This window comes from Protopterus annectens, chromosome 6.part0 (genome assembly GCF_019279795.1).
Source record: "Protopterus annectens isolate FY-2018-M chromosome 6.part0, PAN1.0, whole genome shotgun sequence".
NCBI classification, from domain to species: domain Eukaryota; kingdom Metazoa; phylum Chordata; order Ceratodontiformes; family Protopteridae; genus Protopterus; species Protopterus annectens.
In genome coordinates, this window is record NC_056737.1 from 1,444,232,556 (window position 1) to 1,444,248,986 (window position 16,431).

At 40.0% G+C, this 16,431-nt stretch overlaps 1 protein-coding gene across 1 annotated transcript in view; it reads left to right on the plus strand.

Moving 5' to 3' along the window:
- The window catches only part of LOC122803988 (histamine N-methyltransferase-like), a gene marked incomplete at its 5' end in the record, with an annotated part of 203,073 nt that overhangs the window by 13,264 nt on the left and 173,378 nt on the right, over nt 1-16,431 (plus strand). Inside the window, one exon of the mRNA XM_044073668.1 lies at nt 1,055-1,162. Coding sequence (XP_043929603.1) covers nt 1,055-1,162 — 108 coding nt within the window. The remainder of the gene's footprint in view (nt 1-1,054; nt 1,163-16,431) is intronic.

Below are 16,431 nucleotides of genomic sequence, written 5' to 3' on the forward strand. Positions count from 1 at the left end.
CTCTTTTTTTTTATTAGTTGTTTAGTTGCTAAATATAGCCACGGGGCAAGGTTGAATTTGACTGTTTTTATTCTGAGGGGAGCTAGAGTGTTTAGAACACCTAGGAAGATTTTATTGACCTCAGAGTCATCAGAGTCATCATCTATGGAGAGAATCATTCGTGATTGCCAGTCAAGGGGATGTTGTGTATTAAAACAATGTCTTCATTGGAAGTAGTACATTTTCTTTCCAGGATTTAATGATATATCTAAAACAGCAGTCCAGACCAAGGTATTGTCCCCTTCAGCCATAGAAACACTGAAAAAATATATTAACTTTTGTGGACTGTATCAACATCAGTGCAATGGAAATGAACTAACAGTTACAGCTAATGTACAGCATGTGTCTGGGTAGAGTTAAATATAGAATGAAGGTATGCTTGGCCTACAAAGTAGATGGAAGCAGCCTTTTTGCTTTTGTACTAAGATGTGATCAATAAAGAACAGCTAGCATTGGAATGATAACCTACAATTCCAACAGCTGTTAAAGGTTCTTGTTAATATGTTACCAAAACCCTTGATGCCTGAAGAAGTTGGAAGAGGTTAGTCTGTATCATTACTTCCCACAGCACATTAAGTTGCCTTTAGTGATGTTCACAATAAGATAATGTAGAATATATGCAGATGTTCACTTGTTAAATGTGATCACTTATTTGTTACATATGCTGGCTACAAAGTTTCAAGTATGGATCACAGGTACCTCACAGAGGTACTAGCTTTGTGGTTTCTTACAAAGTCATCAAACTGAATTGAAGAAAGAAAGAAGGAGGAAAGCATGTTTGCAGTTGAAATAAAAAAAAAATGAGAATGTGAGTAAGCTATCAATAAATATTAAAAATTAGTTAAAAATTATTTTCATTAGTTCATAAATAACTTATCCATGCAAATATCTGAATAGATCAAACATGCACAGGTTTTAAGGTTTTAATATCTTCCTGAATGATTATAGTTTGAAAAATGGACTGAGTATATTAATACACACATCTGCTCAAACTTTTTTTCTTTCTCACTTCCAGGAGAACCAGATATTGAAATCCTTAGGGTAATAAAGTCCATACATCCAACTGTTTCAATTATCAATGAGGTAGTGGAGCCAAATCACCTTCTTGTCGCAAAATATAAAGGTATGTCTCCGTTTACAAAATTCTTCTGCAGAAACTAATAATAAAAGTATAGACATGCTTGAACTACATTTTAGCAATATATATATATATATATATATATATATATATATATATATATATATATATATATATATATATATATATATATATATGCGTTTCACCATTAGGTAAATGATAAGCAACATGCAATCATTAATAGTGAGAATGGCTATAAAATATTTTAAACACAAATTGTGCTTGGTGACCACCTTTACATTTTTTATGTCATAAATTGGCAATCAGAAAGCAGACATTGGGAAAGTATAAGAGCTGTGAGGCCCCTTAGAAATTTTTAGAGATGCAACAAAACTGTTTTTTTTTTTTTAAATAATTTGTTGAATTGGGCATTCTAGTCAGGATTTTAGTTTTTATTTTAATTATGTAACAGGTACACATTATGGAAATATACCATAGGATCACTGAACAAATAGTCTTGCGTATAAAACATTGCCATATATCATAATATTTCAATTATGTATAATGAAGTAATTAAATGGAAAAGCATTTGTTAATTACAACTTTATTTTTTAAGACTATGACACAGTTTCTATAAAAACCATAAATCAGTTGGACATAGTAATTAGAGAAGTGAATGCATACATGGTGCAGAGAGTTTGCTTTCATTGCATCTCCAAGTAAACTTTGACCAAGGCATCTGATTCTTCTAGCCAAATTAATAAAGTCATGTTTTTGAAAAGAGAAGAACTATAGTATCTATGAGGTATTTTAAACATTGATACTTAGAACTGGTAATTGAATAGGAAGGAATATTTCCATACACTGGGGAAATATACCAAAACTGCAGGAGTATTTTATTTTTCTCTTGCCTAGAAATACAGTCTATATTTTTAACTCATGCAGCAAGGAATAAGTTCATCATTCATTCAGCACACAACTAGAGAGTAACAAAACCATCTTTGTAATTGCATTTTAGGTAATGTGCTGATCTTACAGATACTGACATTAGAATAATAATTTTCAATATCAGTTGATTATTTCAGCTATGAATCCTCAGTAATTATCTAGTCATTGTATAAATCAGTTTTCTATACATATGAGAGATTATATGATATGGCTAAAATCTCAAAAATGTAATTGACACATTGCCATATTATTTTATAGTTTATGCCTTGAAAACTAAAAATGGATAGACTTTTGTAGAAGGATGATATAAAGTTCAACTTTAGTTAAAGTTTGAAAAAAATTCAGAAAAATTCAAAATATATTGAATGTTGCAAAGTATTCCATTTAAGTTATGATTAATAATCATGTAACTGATAATCATAATGAGATATTCCACAACTGCAATGCAATTTTCATGTTAAAAGTAAGACAAGACAAATATTTGCTTGATTGCAGTGCTGAACTTTCTATGCTACTCACTTCTTTCCATAGAATATTTCAGGTATACATTTTAATGATGCTGATTCAATTTGGGATTGAAATAATCGTACTAATTTGAATTGAATGGTTTAGTACCTTAAGAAGGGTATCAGTAGCTATAATGAATCCTATCTGAAGAAATAGAAATAATGGCTCTAAGACTGTGAATGGTTATGTAATTGCAGAAAACAGAAATTCAATATGTAAGCATTTACTGCCACATTTTGAATATAGGTAAATAGCTGTACGACAGGAAGCATACACTTTAAACAATGGGGGGAATTTAATAAAACCTACACATTTTTTTCTGTGTAGTAATCACACAGTGCTGCTAACAGCTGCAAATATGTTTAGATTCAATAAGTCCTGCTGAGCAACGTGCATGAGCGAGACAACATGGAAACTTCCATGGCATGCTAATCACCTCATAAGCAGGTAAATCTCATGCACATAAAGCAGGTAGAGCAATCCAGCAAGCAGACAGGAAGTTCTGCAGACCCCATATCAGTGTCCATAGTGTACATGGAAAATTTCTGTGTACAGGAATATAGACAGACAAAAGGGTCTGTAAAAATGTAGACAGCTGGACAGAAATGGCATATCATGTACAAATATGAGGAAAACTATCCTCTGTCTGTCTGACAAATAAAAGGAAATAAGTTAAGTTAAATTTGTTTCTTTTTAATAATTCGAGCATGTTTGCATAGCATGCTGCACTGCACAAACATGCTTTATAAAAAAAAAATAAAAAAAAATACAAAATTAATATTATATGACAGAAATGTATTACAAGACCCTGTGTGATGTATCTGTAATGGTGCATTAGCGCTGTTGCTAATGTGGTAGGGTTTTGAAGCATGTAGTTTTCAGGCTATGAGCATGGATTCCTATGCAAATGAGATGGTGTTACTGAATAACACAAAGGGGTAATCGTGTCTGCATATCCCCTTCATGTAGGCAGAGAACCATGTTGTTGTTTACAGAGGAGGTAGCTGACATCAGGGAAGGGTGTGTTCAATGACTTTTAAGCTTATTTCAGCCTGTTTGTGAGCATACCTCTGTGCTGAGCATATCCTTGCAGGGGGGTGTGTGCACTCACTTCTAAGCTTTATTTAGCTAAGGACAGCGAGTTTCATGTTTCATGTTTCATGTTTCATGTGGGGGTGTTACAGCACTGCTGCATGGCATTGTAGGTAAGGACCTGGACCATCCTTTGTTCAGGTGAGCTGCAGCATGACTAAGCAACATAGTGTGTACATATTACACTCCCCTAACATGTTTGTGCTCTGTACAGACACCTTGCATGACTCTCTTCCTGCAACATGCAGGAAGCAAATGAAACACTTACTTGCACAGAGGACAACCAGCAGGTAGTGCCAAGTGGTTTCTCCAGATCTCTGAGTCATGTCACCTGAAATGCCATGATAGGAGTTAGCATGGATACGAGCACTGACACTGTCATACACTCAGTGACACTGAACCAAGCACTGTTACTTTTGCTCTAGGCCAGATCATGCCTACTGACTGTAACCATTGGAGCCCATTGACTGTTACACTATGTAATGGATGTCAGACATATACCTCACTACACCAACCATGGCCTGACAAGGCATATGACAATATTAGGCCAGCAGGCCTTGCTGGAAACTGTGTACATCATTTACAGAGTGTTATGTCAGCTGGTGGATAGGCAAGTATCTGACAGTCATACTTTGGGAAGATAGTAGTGGGAGACCTTTGCTGCAATGATGCCAGTCACCAGTGGGGTTCACCAGCCTCCATTATTGGCATACGCCATTTACCACTTCCCTCTCTGCCATCACAGCCACTGTCAGTGACCTCTGACTGAATACATTAGCAGGTGATTGCATACTGGGAGCTGTCACAGACTCCCACACAGAACCAACAGTTATTTAGGATGGCCTAAGACACAGTCAGTTGTACTTTGAGCCACTGACAAAGACTAACTACCAATGACTTCACAATATTATGCTGTGGGACATCATCCACCCCTGCAAAATATTGTAGTGTCCACACACAATTGAGCCATTACACATGGAGTTATGAACACAGAGAGTAATGTAGCCTCTGACTCTCACTGGTTGGTAAGATGTGGGGATGCATTCACTGTTGCATACCCTACACCGGCAGGTCTGGGTTGTAAATCCCAGACTGTCGCTGCTGTATTAAATGTGGCAGCTATCACAGCTATCATTGTGTGCAATGGCACCTTTACTATGCCACTACACAGGCATATCATACAACTATAGGAGTCACACATGTTCCATGGTGCACCAATACATGGCATAGATAGCATGTCCTATGGAGTCCATGTCATGACCGTACATGTGTAGTCTGTCCCCTAAATACTTTGGAGGAGATGTGGCTGGCTCCATACAGGGAGGTGTTGGATCCCACTCTGAACCTCCCGTGTATCCATGACAGGATTAATGCCTGTTCTCCACACCTACAACATCACTGTGCTATGCATAGTACATGCTGGAAAGACAGGTATTTAACACAGATAGCACACCCTACATGAAACATGCCTCCCATGCATGTGAAGCACACATCTGCTGTGACATACATCATGTGCAGGTTACACAATGGGATGCAAATTACAACGATCATAACTGATGTCACAAAACTGTCTGTACTGGACACAGGATAGTTGTAGATGGGTCATCTCCATTACCCAGATTGTAGATATGTGAGTTCTCAAAACTCTGGTGACACTTATCAAGGGTAGCAGACCTGTTCACAGATTAGGGATGCATGAGTATGCTGAATGCCTCCATTGTCCTAGTTAGCCTCTTATACACATATGAACCTATGGAGCCATGCACATATACTGCTGTACTTTGCTGAAGACACATTTCTGCTGTGCTGACATGCCATCCTGTGCTGCTTCATTGCCACTGTGTACCCAAAGATTCTCTCAACAGACCCCTGAAACAGAAACATAAACAGGTCTGTGACACACCTGTCATTATGTAAGTTTACAGTCATTAAAACATCATACAGTATAAGGTACACAAAAGTATGTGGCGTACTCGTGACAAATTACAGTATACAGTATCTGTCATTAACCACTACAAGTGGCATGGCAAAACAACACTGCATTACACAAGTACATGTTAACTAATATAGTCATCCTATGCATCAGACACATAGCTTTATTTCCCTGCATTGATAGCGAGGATTTCAGGGATGTGGCACAGGTATCACCACTTGCACAGGTTGTTGTGTGGGGAGTGCAGGAGGATTAAGCTGACGCAAACAGTTGACAGCATGTGTGTAAATGAGGAAGAGAAGCAGGTAAGACGGACCATGGAAAGGTGCCATGTGTGTCAATAGGTGACCTGCATTTCACAGTGGTGTGTGAATGGGTGCATTTATACAGTCAAACTCAGTGCTAGCCCTACATGTGTGTATGTTGGACAGCTTTGGACCGTACATGGTAGAGTTGACAGTTCACTGTATCTGGCCCCAAACACAACAACTGGCTCTTCCAGGATTTGCACTGGCATCTCAACACCCAAGGTCAGAAGCAATGCTAGTACTTGACGGTGACTGCTGTCTGCTGGGAACATGTCCCCCATGGGAACACCCAGGACCACAAGCCCATGGCCTGCCATGTCATGGTGTGGACAGCACCCCCCCCTGCAGCACTGGATGTACTGCCACTACATGAGTGTGATTGTGCATGGCCACGTGGACTCTCAGCAGATGGCATTGTTGACCTACATCCATGAGTCCGATGCTCAACTCCAACCACACATTCCAGCACAGACAATGTGTGGTCCAAGACAGACACTCTCTCAGTCCACCTTCTGTCCACTGCATCAGTCAACTGATCCAGGGTGTCCCCAAAGCAGTGGAGGCAGTCACGGATATCAGACTGTGCTGCATCCATAACCCTAAGCATACATTTGGTGTTCTGTTCTGAACATGCCTATGCCTCCATGATGGCCCAAAACATGCACCAATTGACCAGTGATGTGACTTTTGCAACAGGTGGTGGATGGACAGCAGGCCTCTTAAAGCACCCCTGTCAATCCACCTGTGTGGGACCTCGCCAGCTCTCTGGCCATGGCCAGTGTCTACACTCACTATAGACATAATTGCCACACTTTCCTGTTCAATGTACCCACCCTTTGACTGTCCAATATGAGTGGCATCTGGGGACTGGGTATGTGTGGACATACTGACTGTGTACGCTGACAATGGAGGCAGAAGAGGGATGTCTACCTCTGGGACAGATTGAGCCCCCACCACCCCCATCTGTGCCTCACTGTGGCCAACATCATCATCAGAGTCTGAAGAGACACTGACATCAGGTTGTGTAGGGGGATAGGGACCAACCCCCCTGTCACCTGTGATAAGAAGGAAAAAAGGAGTACATGAATACCTGCGCTATTGTGTATGAAAAATCCACCAATACTCATAATAATAAAGACCTGTAACTGAATTAGCGGTCATAATTTTCCTCTTCACTTTTATCCACAATATACTTCCTCAGAACAAAACTCAAGACCTTTATAACAATCACATCAAGTAAATCAAGTAAAATGTGACCAGTACAATTTACATTTTAAGCAAAATGGCACTATACTTGATCAAACAACAAATAAAAACCCAGTACATCTATCTTAACAACTATATTGATATACATGTTTCACTGCCTAATTTAATGTCGTTTCAACCTTTTGTATTTTAAAAGCCATTTTAGAGTAAATGCCTCTTTTAAACCAGGAGGCATATCTTTTCTTAAATGTCACTGCCAAAGTGTTTCTACTTGTTCAGCTATACTTCTGTGATTACCACCCTCTAAGATCCTTATATACCTGCTCCAGAATGGAAAATAAAAACATTCTACCCTTGGCCAGTGTCTGCACTCACTAGAGCCATAGTTGTCACACTTTCCTGTTCAATGTCCCCACCCTCTGACGGTCCAGTAAGAGTGGCATCTGGAGGCTGGGTATGTGTGGGCATACTGACTGTGTACAGTGACAATGGAGGCAGAAGAGGGATGTCTACCTTGGGACAGATTGAGCCCCCAACACCCCCACCTGTGCCTCACTGTAGCCAACATCATAATCAGAATCTGAAGAGACATTGACATCAGGTTGTGTAAGGGATAGAGACCAACGCCCCCCCCCCCCAGTCATCTGTGATAAGAAAGAAAAAAGGGGTACATGAATACCTGCACTATTGTGTATGAAAAATCCATCAATACTCATATTAATAAAGACCCACAACTGGATTAGTGGTCACATTTTTCCTGTCTGCTTTTTTTCCAAAATATACTTCCTCAGAACAAAACTCAAGACCTTTATAACAATCACATCAAGTAAATCAAGTAAAATGTGACCAGTACAATTTACATTTTAATTAAGCAAAAATGTCACTATATTTTTCCAAGAAACAAATAAAAACTCAGTACACGTATCTTAACAACTATATTGATATACATGTTTCACTGCCTAATTTAATGTCCTTTCAACCTTTGGTGTTTTAAAAGCCATTTAAGAGTAAATGCCTCATTTAAACCAGGAGGCTTATATTTCTTAACTGTCACTGCCGAAGTGATTCTACTTGTTCAGCTATACTCCTGTGATTACCACCCTCTAAGATACTTATGTACCTGCTCCAGAATGGGAAATAAAAACATTCTACCCTGTTTAAACATGACATTATGTTTAAATAAGGCATTATTCTGGTCCTTAACTTTAGTAGAATATAAATGTTCCTTAACAAGTGTTGTGCTTAACAGGTGCAGGACCACGGCCTTGGCCAATACCTGACAGACCTGTGAAAAGTTGAGGGTGAGGTAATGTCAGTACCAATGCATGTTGCAGCACAAGGTAATTCATCCATATATCTCACATTTACAGTACCTACTGTGTTATTTGTTGTATTGGTCACATTCTGAGTATGAGAGTAAAACTGAGGTACCCCCCAAAGAACTAAGCCCTGACACCCATGTAAAAGTATGTACAGCCTGACACACTGACTGTTACAGTATTACAATGCTGATCACAGTAAGCCTACCAATGTGCTCTTCTGCTGTGGAAACTGTGGCACAATGTATGGTGCGATTGATGCAAGTGACCTGTCATGTATGCCTAGGTTCACCAAGAATTCCTCAGTGGCCATGGGTGGTTGTTCCACTGCAGGCCATCCACAGGTGATGCCATGATCTCTGGCTACATCTGCTGCCGTTTGTTATGCAGCTTTGATTATGTCTGTTGCATGGTGTTGAACCTGCTCATATGTCCTGCCCTGATGTCCCATGCCATTCACATCATGGACAAGGTCTGCCCACAATGCAGCCCACACTTATGTAGAGGTACAGCAAACACAAACTGGCTGGCACTATCCACTGCTTGCTCACAGATGACATGCTCCACAGTGTTGAAACATACTAAGTGTACGGATACAACTGAGATAGTAGCAGTAGTCAGGTATTCCCATGAGTGCCATGACAGATACTGCTATATGATCATACACCCAACACTCAGATCTACTGTGGTGTGTCCACTATTGGCAACCACCCGATAATATGTCATAGGAACAGTGCCACACAATTAGCAGTGTGCTATTAAAACCACTATAAAAGGACAGTCCAACAAGACCAGTGTGCCACAATGACAACAGACAATGGACCCTTGATGTATAGTACATCCTGTGTAGGTGTAAGACAGCAGGAGATCAATGACATGTCATTATCACAGGTCTACAACAGGCTTAGTGCTGTAATCCCTATTCCCCATATGTCTATTCACCCATCTGCATCCTGCTATACACAAAATCAGTTACATACCTGATGGAGTGCAGTACTCCTCTGTTGATATGTGGTGATAGCAACGTTTTCACAAAAGGGTGCTATGTATGAGGTAAGTCTCATACATTCTGGTTCCCCATAGCCAGCTGCTTGCCTTTTAAACATGCTTCTCATCAGCAGTGATTGCCTCTAAACCAATCTGTGGGTTTGAAATGCTAATTGCAGATAACACAGCTGATTTTCACTATCATCAGCAAATGACATGGAACCACTGTACAATATATAAGGCCTTCATGTAGATTAGGGCCCCTTTCTGATATGTTGTGCTGGACATTACTGGGATGAGGAGACTACATCGTTGCAGAGGGTATTTACTTACAGATGTGTGTGCTACAAGCTGCAGATGCTGCCGCAGGTAATAGACATATGCAGAGAGTGTGAATACTTTGGAGGACAACATCCTGTACGACTAACTGTGGGATGTCTGTCAGCCTTGTTGCAGAGGCAGAACCAGAGTGAGGCTACCCTTTCCACTCCAAATAAGGCATGTGTGTAAGGTAAGTATGTTAGGCAATGGTATCACTAACAGAGTACTAGGCAACCTGTTTGGTATGTCCTTGGGTAAGATGAGGTAACATATAAGAATATGTCCACCATTTAGGCAACTGCCAGACCATGTGTTACAGTCTGGTAACAAGTTGCAGCATGTACGAGGGAAGGCCTTGTTACAAGTAGGGACTTCCAATGCACATGTTAGCTGTGCAGCTGTGATAATCATCACAGTGACTTTGCACTCTGGTATCAGTGGCCCTGATTTGCAGTACCTGCGTTGACATTCTGCATGAACGAATATTAATGCATGACATGACACTTTATGCACATATAGTTTTGCTACAGGGATATGTGAAGTGTGTTCCTACCTGCAGTCCTGTGACCTCCATCAGGGAAAAGCAGACATGTCATTTGAAATGCGTTGTGTGTATAAAGAATGCATGACTCAGTAATTAATTGCTGCCTTCACAATACTGTAAATTCACTTCTACATACCACTGCATTTGAATCATGGTCTGTGTGTGTGTGTGGCAAAATGAGTCACTGCTGCAGCAGGTGTATTTGCAAGACATGTGTGCACACATACAGGCTATGACATACATTTTATACATCCATCAGTATGTGCATGGCTTTATATAGATGTATGTGTGCACCAGGGTCCCAGTTGAACATGTATTTTGCCATTAATGCCTTAGCAGGTGTCTTTCTGCATGTTGCTGCTGAAGGGCACATTTATCTGCTATCACAAGCCTCACTTACATCCATTATTATGTCTTTGGCTTTCTATTGGTGTACTATTGCACCAGAGTCCAAGTTATACTCCCATTTTTAATCTAATTTTAATTCAATTACATTTTAATCAAGTTTGCTCAACATAGCGCATTGCACAGCTCCACTGAAACATGCTTTATGAGTGTAACTGGCAATAACTATGTTTTCTTTAAACCACCTGTTTTAATTAAGAGTTGTGTGGCATGGCAGGTTAATGCAGTGGTCTGCAGGTGCAATGGTCTTGGGATCGAAATATGGGACATGTGTTTAGTTTGTAAGTGTGTATTACAGGTTTAAAACATATAGTCAACATAGCTGTATTAGGCTGAGCTTAGTGAAGCTGTGTGATGCAGCACACTGCTCAGCAACATGCTAAGAAAATATAAAGAAAAGAAAAATGGGAAGATAGGAAGATGGTGAAATAGGGTGCAAGCAGGGGGGATAACATAGTGAAAGGCAGGTAGAGATGTGTAGGAAGGGTGTAAGAAAGAACCATGGGAATCCACTTCTTGTACAGCCACAACTGTGCATTTTGATAGAATTTGTACATGACTTTGAACTCTCATTCCCAGAGAGAGGGGTGAGGGCAACATAACTGCGTTGTCAAGCCAATCGGACCAAATTACATGTAAGGAGTGGACATGTGTGTGAAATGGAGAGCTATGTATAGGGCAATATTCTGTTTTTTTTAGTACAGGTACCCAATTTCTTTTTAAGGTGACAGTGGAATGTTGGGGAAGGGACATAGGTACATGTGGGGGATGTAACTTAGGTAGGTGAGGATGCATTTGCACACAGAAGAGACATCAGACAGGGGTGGTGTGTGACACATGATGGGGGTGAACACCTTGGATAGGGAGGATGTTGTGGAATCTAAGTCCCATGTGCCTCCAGACGGCAGCAGCATGACACACATCCCCACCCTTGGGACTGTTGGCACTGCTCCTTCACTGCCTGAGGGTGGCAGTGCTGGAGACTGGGCACCGGGGTGAGGCTGCCCCACCAAGTCAGCCAGCATGCACTCAGTCCAGCGCAGATCATGATTAATCCCATGATAGGCTATCCTGTGTACCAAGACCGGCAGCTTATCCCGAGTGACAACACCCCCTCCATCACCATTCCTAGAGGGCCATGTCCCATGGTGCAGTATTGCCCGATGCTGCAGGTGGTGCAGGGACAGCAGAGGGGGCACCACCAGTCTGGGTCCCAGACATGCTGGGACCCAGTGCCATGGCCAGTTGAGGCAAGGTAGGGGGATCAACTGGAACTGGCCTATCTTGATGTGTTGTGATGAATAAGGTATAGCAATAAGTTAAGGTTAGTAATAACCAAACCATTGTTAGTATTAACAGAATGGAGCACCAGTTTAATTCATAAAAATATACATTAATGTAAAGTGTGTGTAACACAACAGTAAATAACATAACAGTCAGTATGGTAACAGCATGCCAGTAAGAAGTAAACTATAAGGGCAACAAAATAGTTTAACAATGTATGTTATAGTGAATCATGATAACATATAATATTACATCACATTTTGCAAAAATATAGCTACTTTAACAACATATGTTAATATTAAATCATAAAAAGAAATAATAATAATAATAATAATAATAATAAATACATGAAAATTAGAGATGGAGAGAGAGAGAGAGAGAGAGAGAGAGAGAGAGAGAGAGAGAGAGAGAGAGAGAAACAATCCATCACTGACAATGCAGACTATATCCCTGAAATCACTGATAATAAATACTCTACAGGCATGTAGTGTTAGTTCTGAGTACAGTGACTACAATTCCCCTACAGCTGATATAGCATGTACATACCTCTCAAGCTGTTAGCATGGGTCAGTATGGGCCAAGCAATAGCAAATGCAAGTACACTACTACACAGAACACTTTCACATAATGTGGACTTCTGTAACTACCAAGGTGTTCTGTAAGCAGATTTGGTAATACATTGCATTCCAGTTAATCATTTTTCTGGTAGTTCTGTCACAGATGAATTAGGCAGTTTTAATTACATTATGTGAAATTGTGACACTTGAGAGGCATGTTTGTGTATAGTACATAATCTAGACATCCGTCATGCCTTAGCTGGCAGGTATGGGAGTAGAACACAATAGCTGTGACTATAGGGAACATCTGCAAAAAACATTTACTTTATTGATATTGCTGATAGCTGCCTGTGAAATGTTAGCACACTCATATTTGCTCATAACATGGGGCTACTTCAATCATACCATATACCATTTGCTCCTGGAGTGGGAGTAAAAGAGAACATAATGTGACTGAATTAGTTTTGTATTCTAGAACTATTACAGTGCTATACTTGACTGCAGTGACAGTAAAACACACATGCATTGCATATAGTTGTACTGTATTTATTAAAAAATATCTTTAGGAACCAATTATGCTGCTTAACACTTTATTGGTATTGCTGATAAGTGTTTGAGAAATGTAACCACAATCATATCTGTTCATAATATGAGCTACCTCAACCATATACCTTTTGTTCCTGGAGTGGGAGAAAAAGACAACATTATGTGACTGCATTTGTTTTGCATTCCAGAACTATTAAAGTGGTATACTTGACTGCAGTGACAGTGGAATGCACATGCATGGAATACAGCCATAATGCATTTATTAAAACTGATTTCTGCAGGAATTAACAATGCTGATAAATGTCTGTAAAGCCACACAATATCTGCACAAAGACTGGTCTACCTCAGCCATATACCTTTATTACCTGAAGTAGAAGGAACAGAGAACATTGTGTGACTCATATTGACCTGGAAACAGCCTTGGATCATACTATGAGTTAAATAATACAGTTTTGCATTCTACAGCTATTATAGTGTTACACTTTATTGCAGCAACCTTACCATATACAAGTAATGCATACAGCTCTACTGCAATGGTTATGACAACACAATCATGTTGTACACCATTTTGCTTACTGTTTTTGGTATTGTTTATTGTTTATTGCAATACAGTTGTTATTGTCTATTTATTGCACTGCAGCTCTGCTTGCCCATTTATTGCACTACAGTTTTTATGGTGTATACTTTATTTCAGTCAATGCTTTACTATTTCTTGCTTATTGCACTACAGTTAGTATAATAAATACATACGTACCACACTCATGGCACAACCTGGACAGTCGTCCTGCATGGGATTCAACATTGTGAGGCTTCTTAGCTGCAGCTGTTGGGAGAGAAGCACACCATTAAGCATACCAGTTCTGCAGACATTCAGCATGCATATTGGTAAAACTGAGGAAAACATACATACACATTTGTGGGGCATTCCCAGCTCTAGCTTCTTGGACCCAGGTTTCTAGGGTTCCCCTCTTTCTCCTCTTCAGGTCATCATAACGGTGGCAACACTGGTCACCTGTGCAGGGGATATCAGTAACACTGGTGAGTTCCATGGCCAGCTGGTCCCAGGCCCCTGCCTTACACTCCAAGCCCTGGAAACCACCCTGCATCAGCCTGGGTTCATATTTTTTTTACCAGCAGCCCAACAAAGACCCTGGACTCCTGAACACCTCATCTCTGTGCCCAAAAGTGCACAACTTCACTGGCACTGCCTGCCATATCCACAGTCGATATGGACTCTAAGGAATGATGTAGTATTCCTACCTATTTTGCTTAATCTAGGCTGTTTTCCTGCCCTTACATGCCATTGAGCAACATTCAAAAAAATCATTGCGCTGCTTAGCAGCATGCAAACCAACTAAGTGCAGCTAAGCAGTGTGAAAACTCATACAACTGGGAGATTAGCTCAGTTTAGCACTGTGCAAACAAAAGTAGCTTTTAGCATGTTTAAGCAGTGCTCAGCCGAGTGCAGCAGTGCCATATTTCACAAATTAGTTTTTAAAATGAAACATATATAATAAATTAATTTATAGACATCTTATCATTGCTATGGACTTGAACCCAGGATCTACTAAACATTAGGCTGTATCTTTACCCATTTATCTACTTGGATATTATGAAAACTAGTATACCTTCATATATACTACTGGACTACCTGTTAGCATTGCTAAGCACCACAACATGCCATGCAAATGCACTTAAATAAACCCAGATATAAATAATTAATTACATCCAGTTTCTATTTTTATGTGCGCCGTTTGGCTCTGTGGCACTCTGCAACACACCACACAAGCAACAAATAAAAAACAAACAGAAAAAAATGCAAGATTATTTAAAATTAGAAAAATACATAATTATGATAATTAATGACATCCAGTTTCTATTTTAGATGTCTGGCAAGTATCAGCTGTTTATATGTGAGACAGCTTGGCATTGCTGTGCTCCGTGCTGTGCTGCACAAACATGCAAAAAACAGAAAAAAAATGAATACAAAATATTACACATTTGACCAAATTCACAGCATTTCAACAGTAGCAGGGAGTAGTACAGACAATCTACAGCCACAGGTAGCCTCTACACTTCCCCCTACACTGATTCAATAACCCTCTTCCTATGCTCTCCCTTGGCATCATGCCATCATCAATATGCATGGTGCGCTGCCAAGGTTTAATCATGACCATGTACATGGATACATTCCATGTAGGCTCTACATGGAGCCTACACAGATTTTATTAAATCCTGGGGATTATGTTGTATAGCACTGTGTAGAGAATATTTCTGAATACTACATCTTTTTGCACATTTGATTCTAAGCATATTATGAGACAGTTCTGCCCCAAAGGAAAATTACTTGATTTTCTAGAAAATATAAAATAATTCCATGTTCTCCAATGTGGTATGAGCCCATAGTTAGTGGAAGAATTGAAAGTGCTTTATGATACTGGAACAAACTGAAATGAGGCTGGAATGAATGTTTACCCCTGGATTCAATAAACTTTGTGCAGGAATAGTGCCATGTCCTTTTACCCTTAGCTTTAACAGCAGCCTGCCTTGCATATTCATGAAGGCGTACTGCTGCTAAGGCTAAATGGACACGAACACTACTGAGTGCAGGGGTGAGTTCATGTACTGCACGTACATTTAACACTTCCCGTGCACTCAGAAAGTGCCATACTGCAATTTTTAAAAACATTGCAATGTCTGCGGACACTGAAATCAAATAAAATTAGTAAAACAGTGTCCAAAGACACTGAAATAGATATGAGAGCAAGAAATCAATGCAGGGGTGTGTGACAGGTTCTGTCACACACCCCCTGCATTGTCAAAGTGGCATATGGCACTTTGCAAGTGCTTTCAGCATCCGTGGACAATGAAAGCAGGAAGTCCGGATAGGAAGCAATGCAGGGGGTATGTGAAAGGTACTGTCACACACCCCCTGCATTGTCAAAGTGCCATACTGTCATACCCCTCAACTGTGCAGGTTTCTGCAGAATGCCCATTTGCCTGCCTCACATAACTCTCATCCTCCTACAGCAATAAAGCTGTACAAAGCCATAAATAATGGGGGGACAAAGGACCAAAAAAAATAGGGAAACCTTTTAAATATTGTACTTACAAACTTGGAAAGCTGATAGAACAAAAGGTGTGCATTAGCATGGATTTCCTGAAGGGTATGAAGTCTGAAACTCAAATGTCTGCCATTGTAAAAGTGCCGTTACGGCCATACCTCTCAATTGCACAAGTTTCTGCAGAATGCCCAGATGCCTGCCTCACATACCTTTCAACCTCCTAGAGCAAGAAAGCTGTAAAAAGCCATATACAATGTGGGGACAAAGGCCCAAAAATGGGACATGTTTTAAA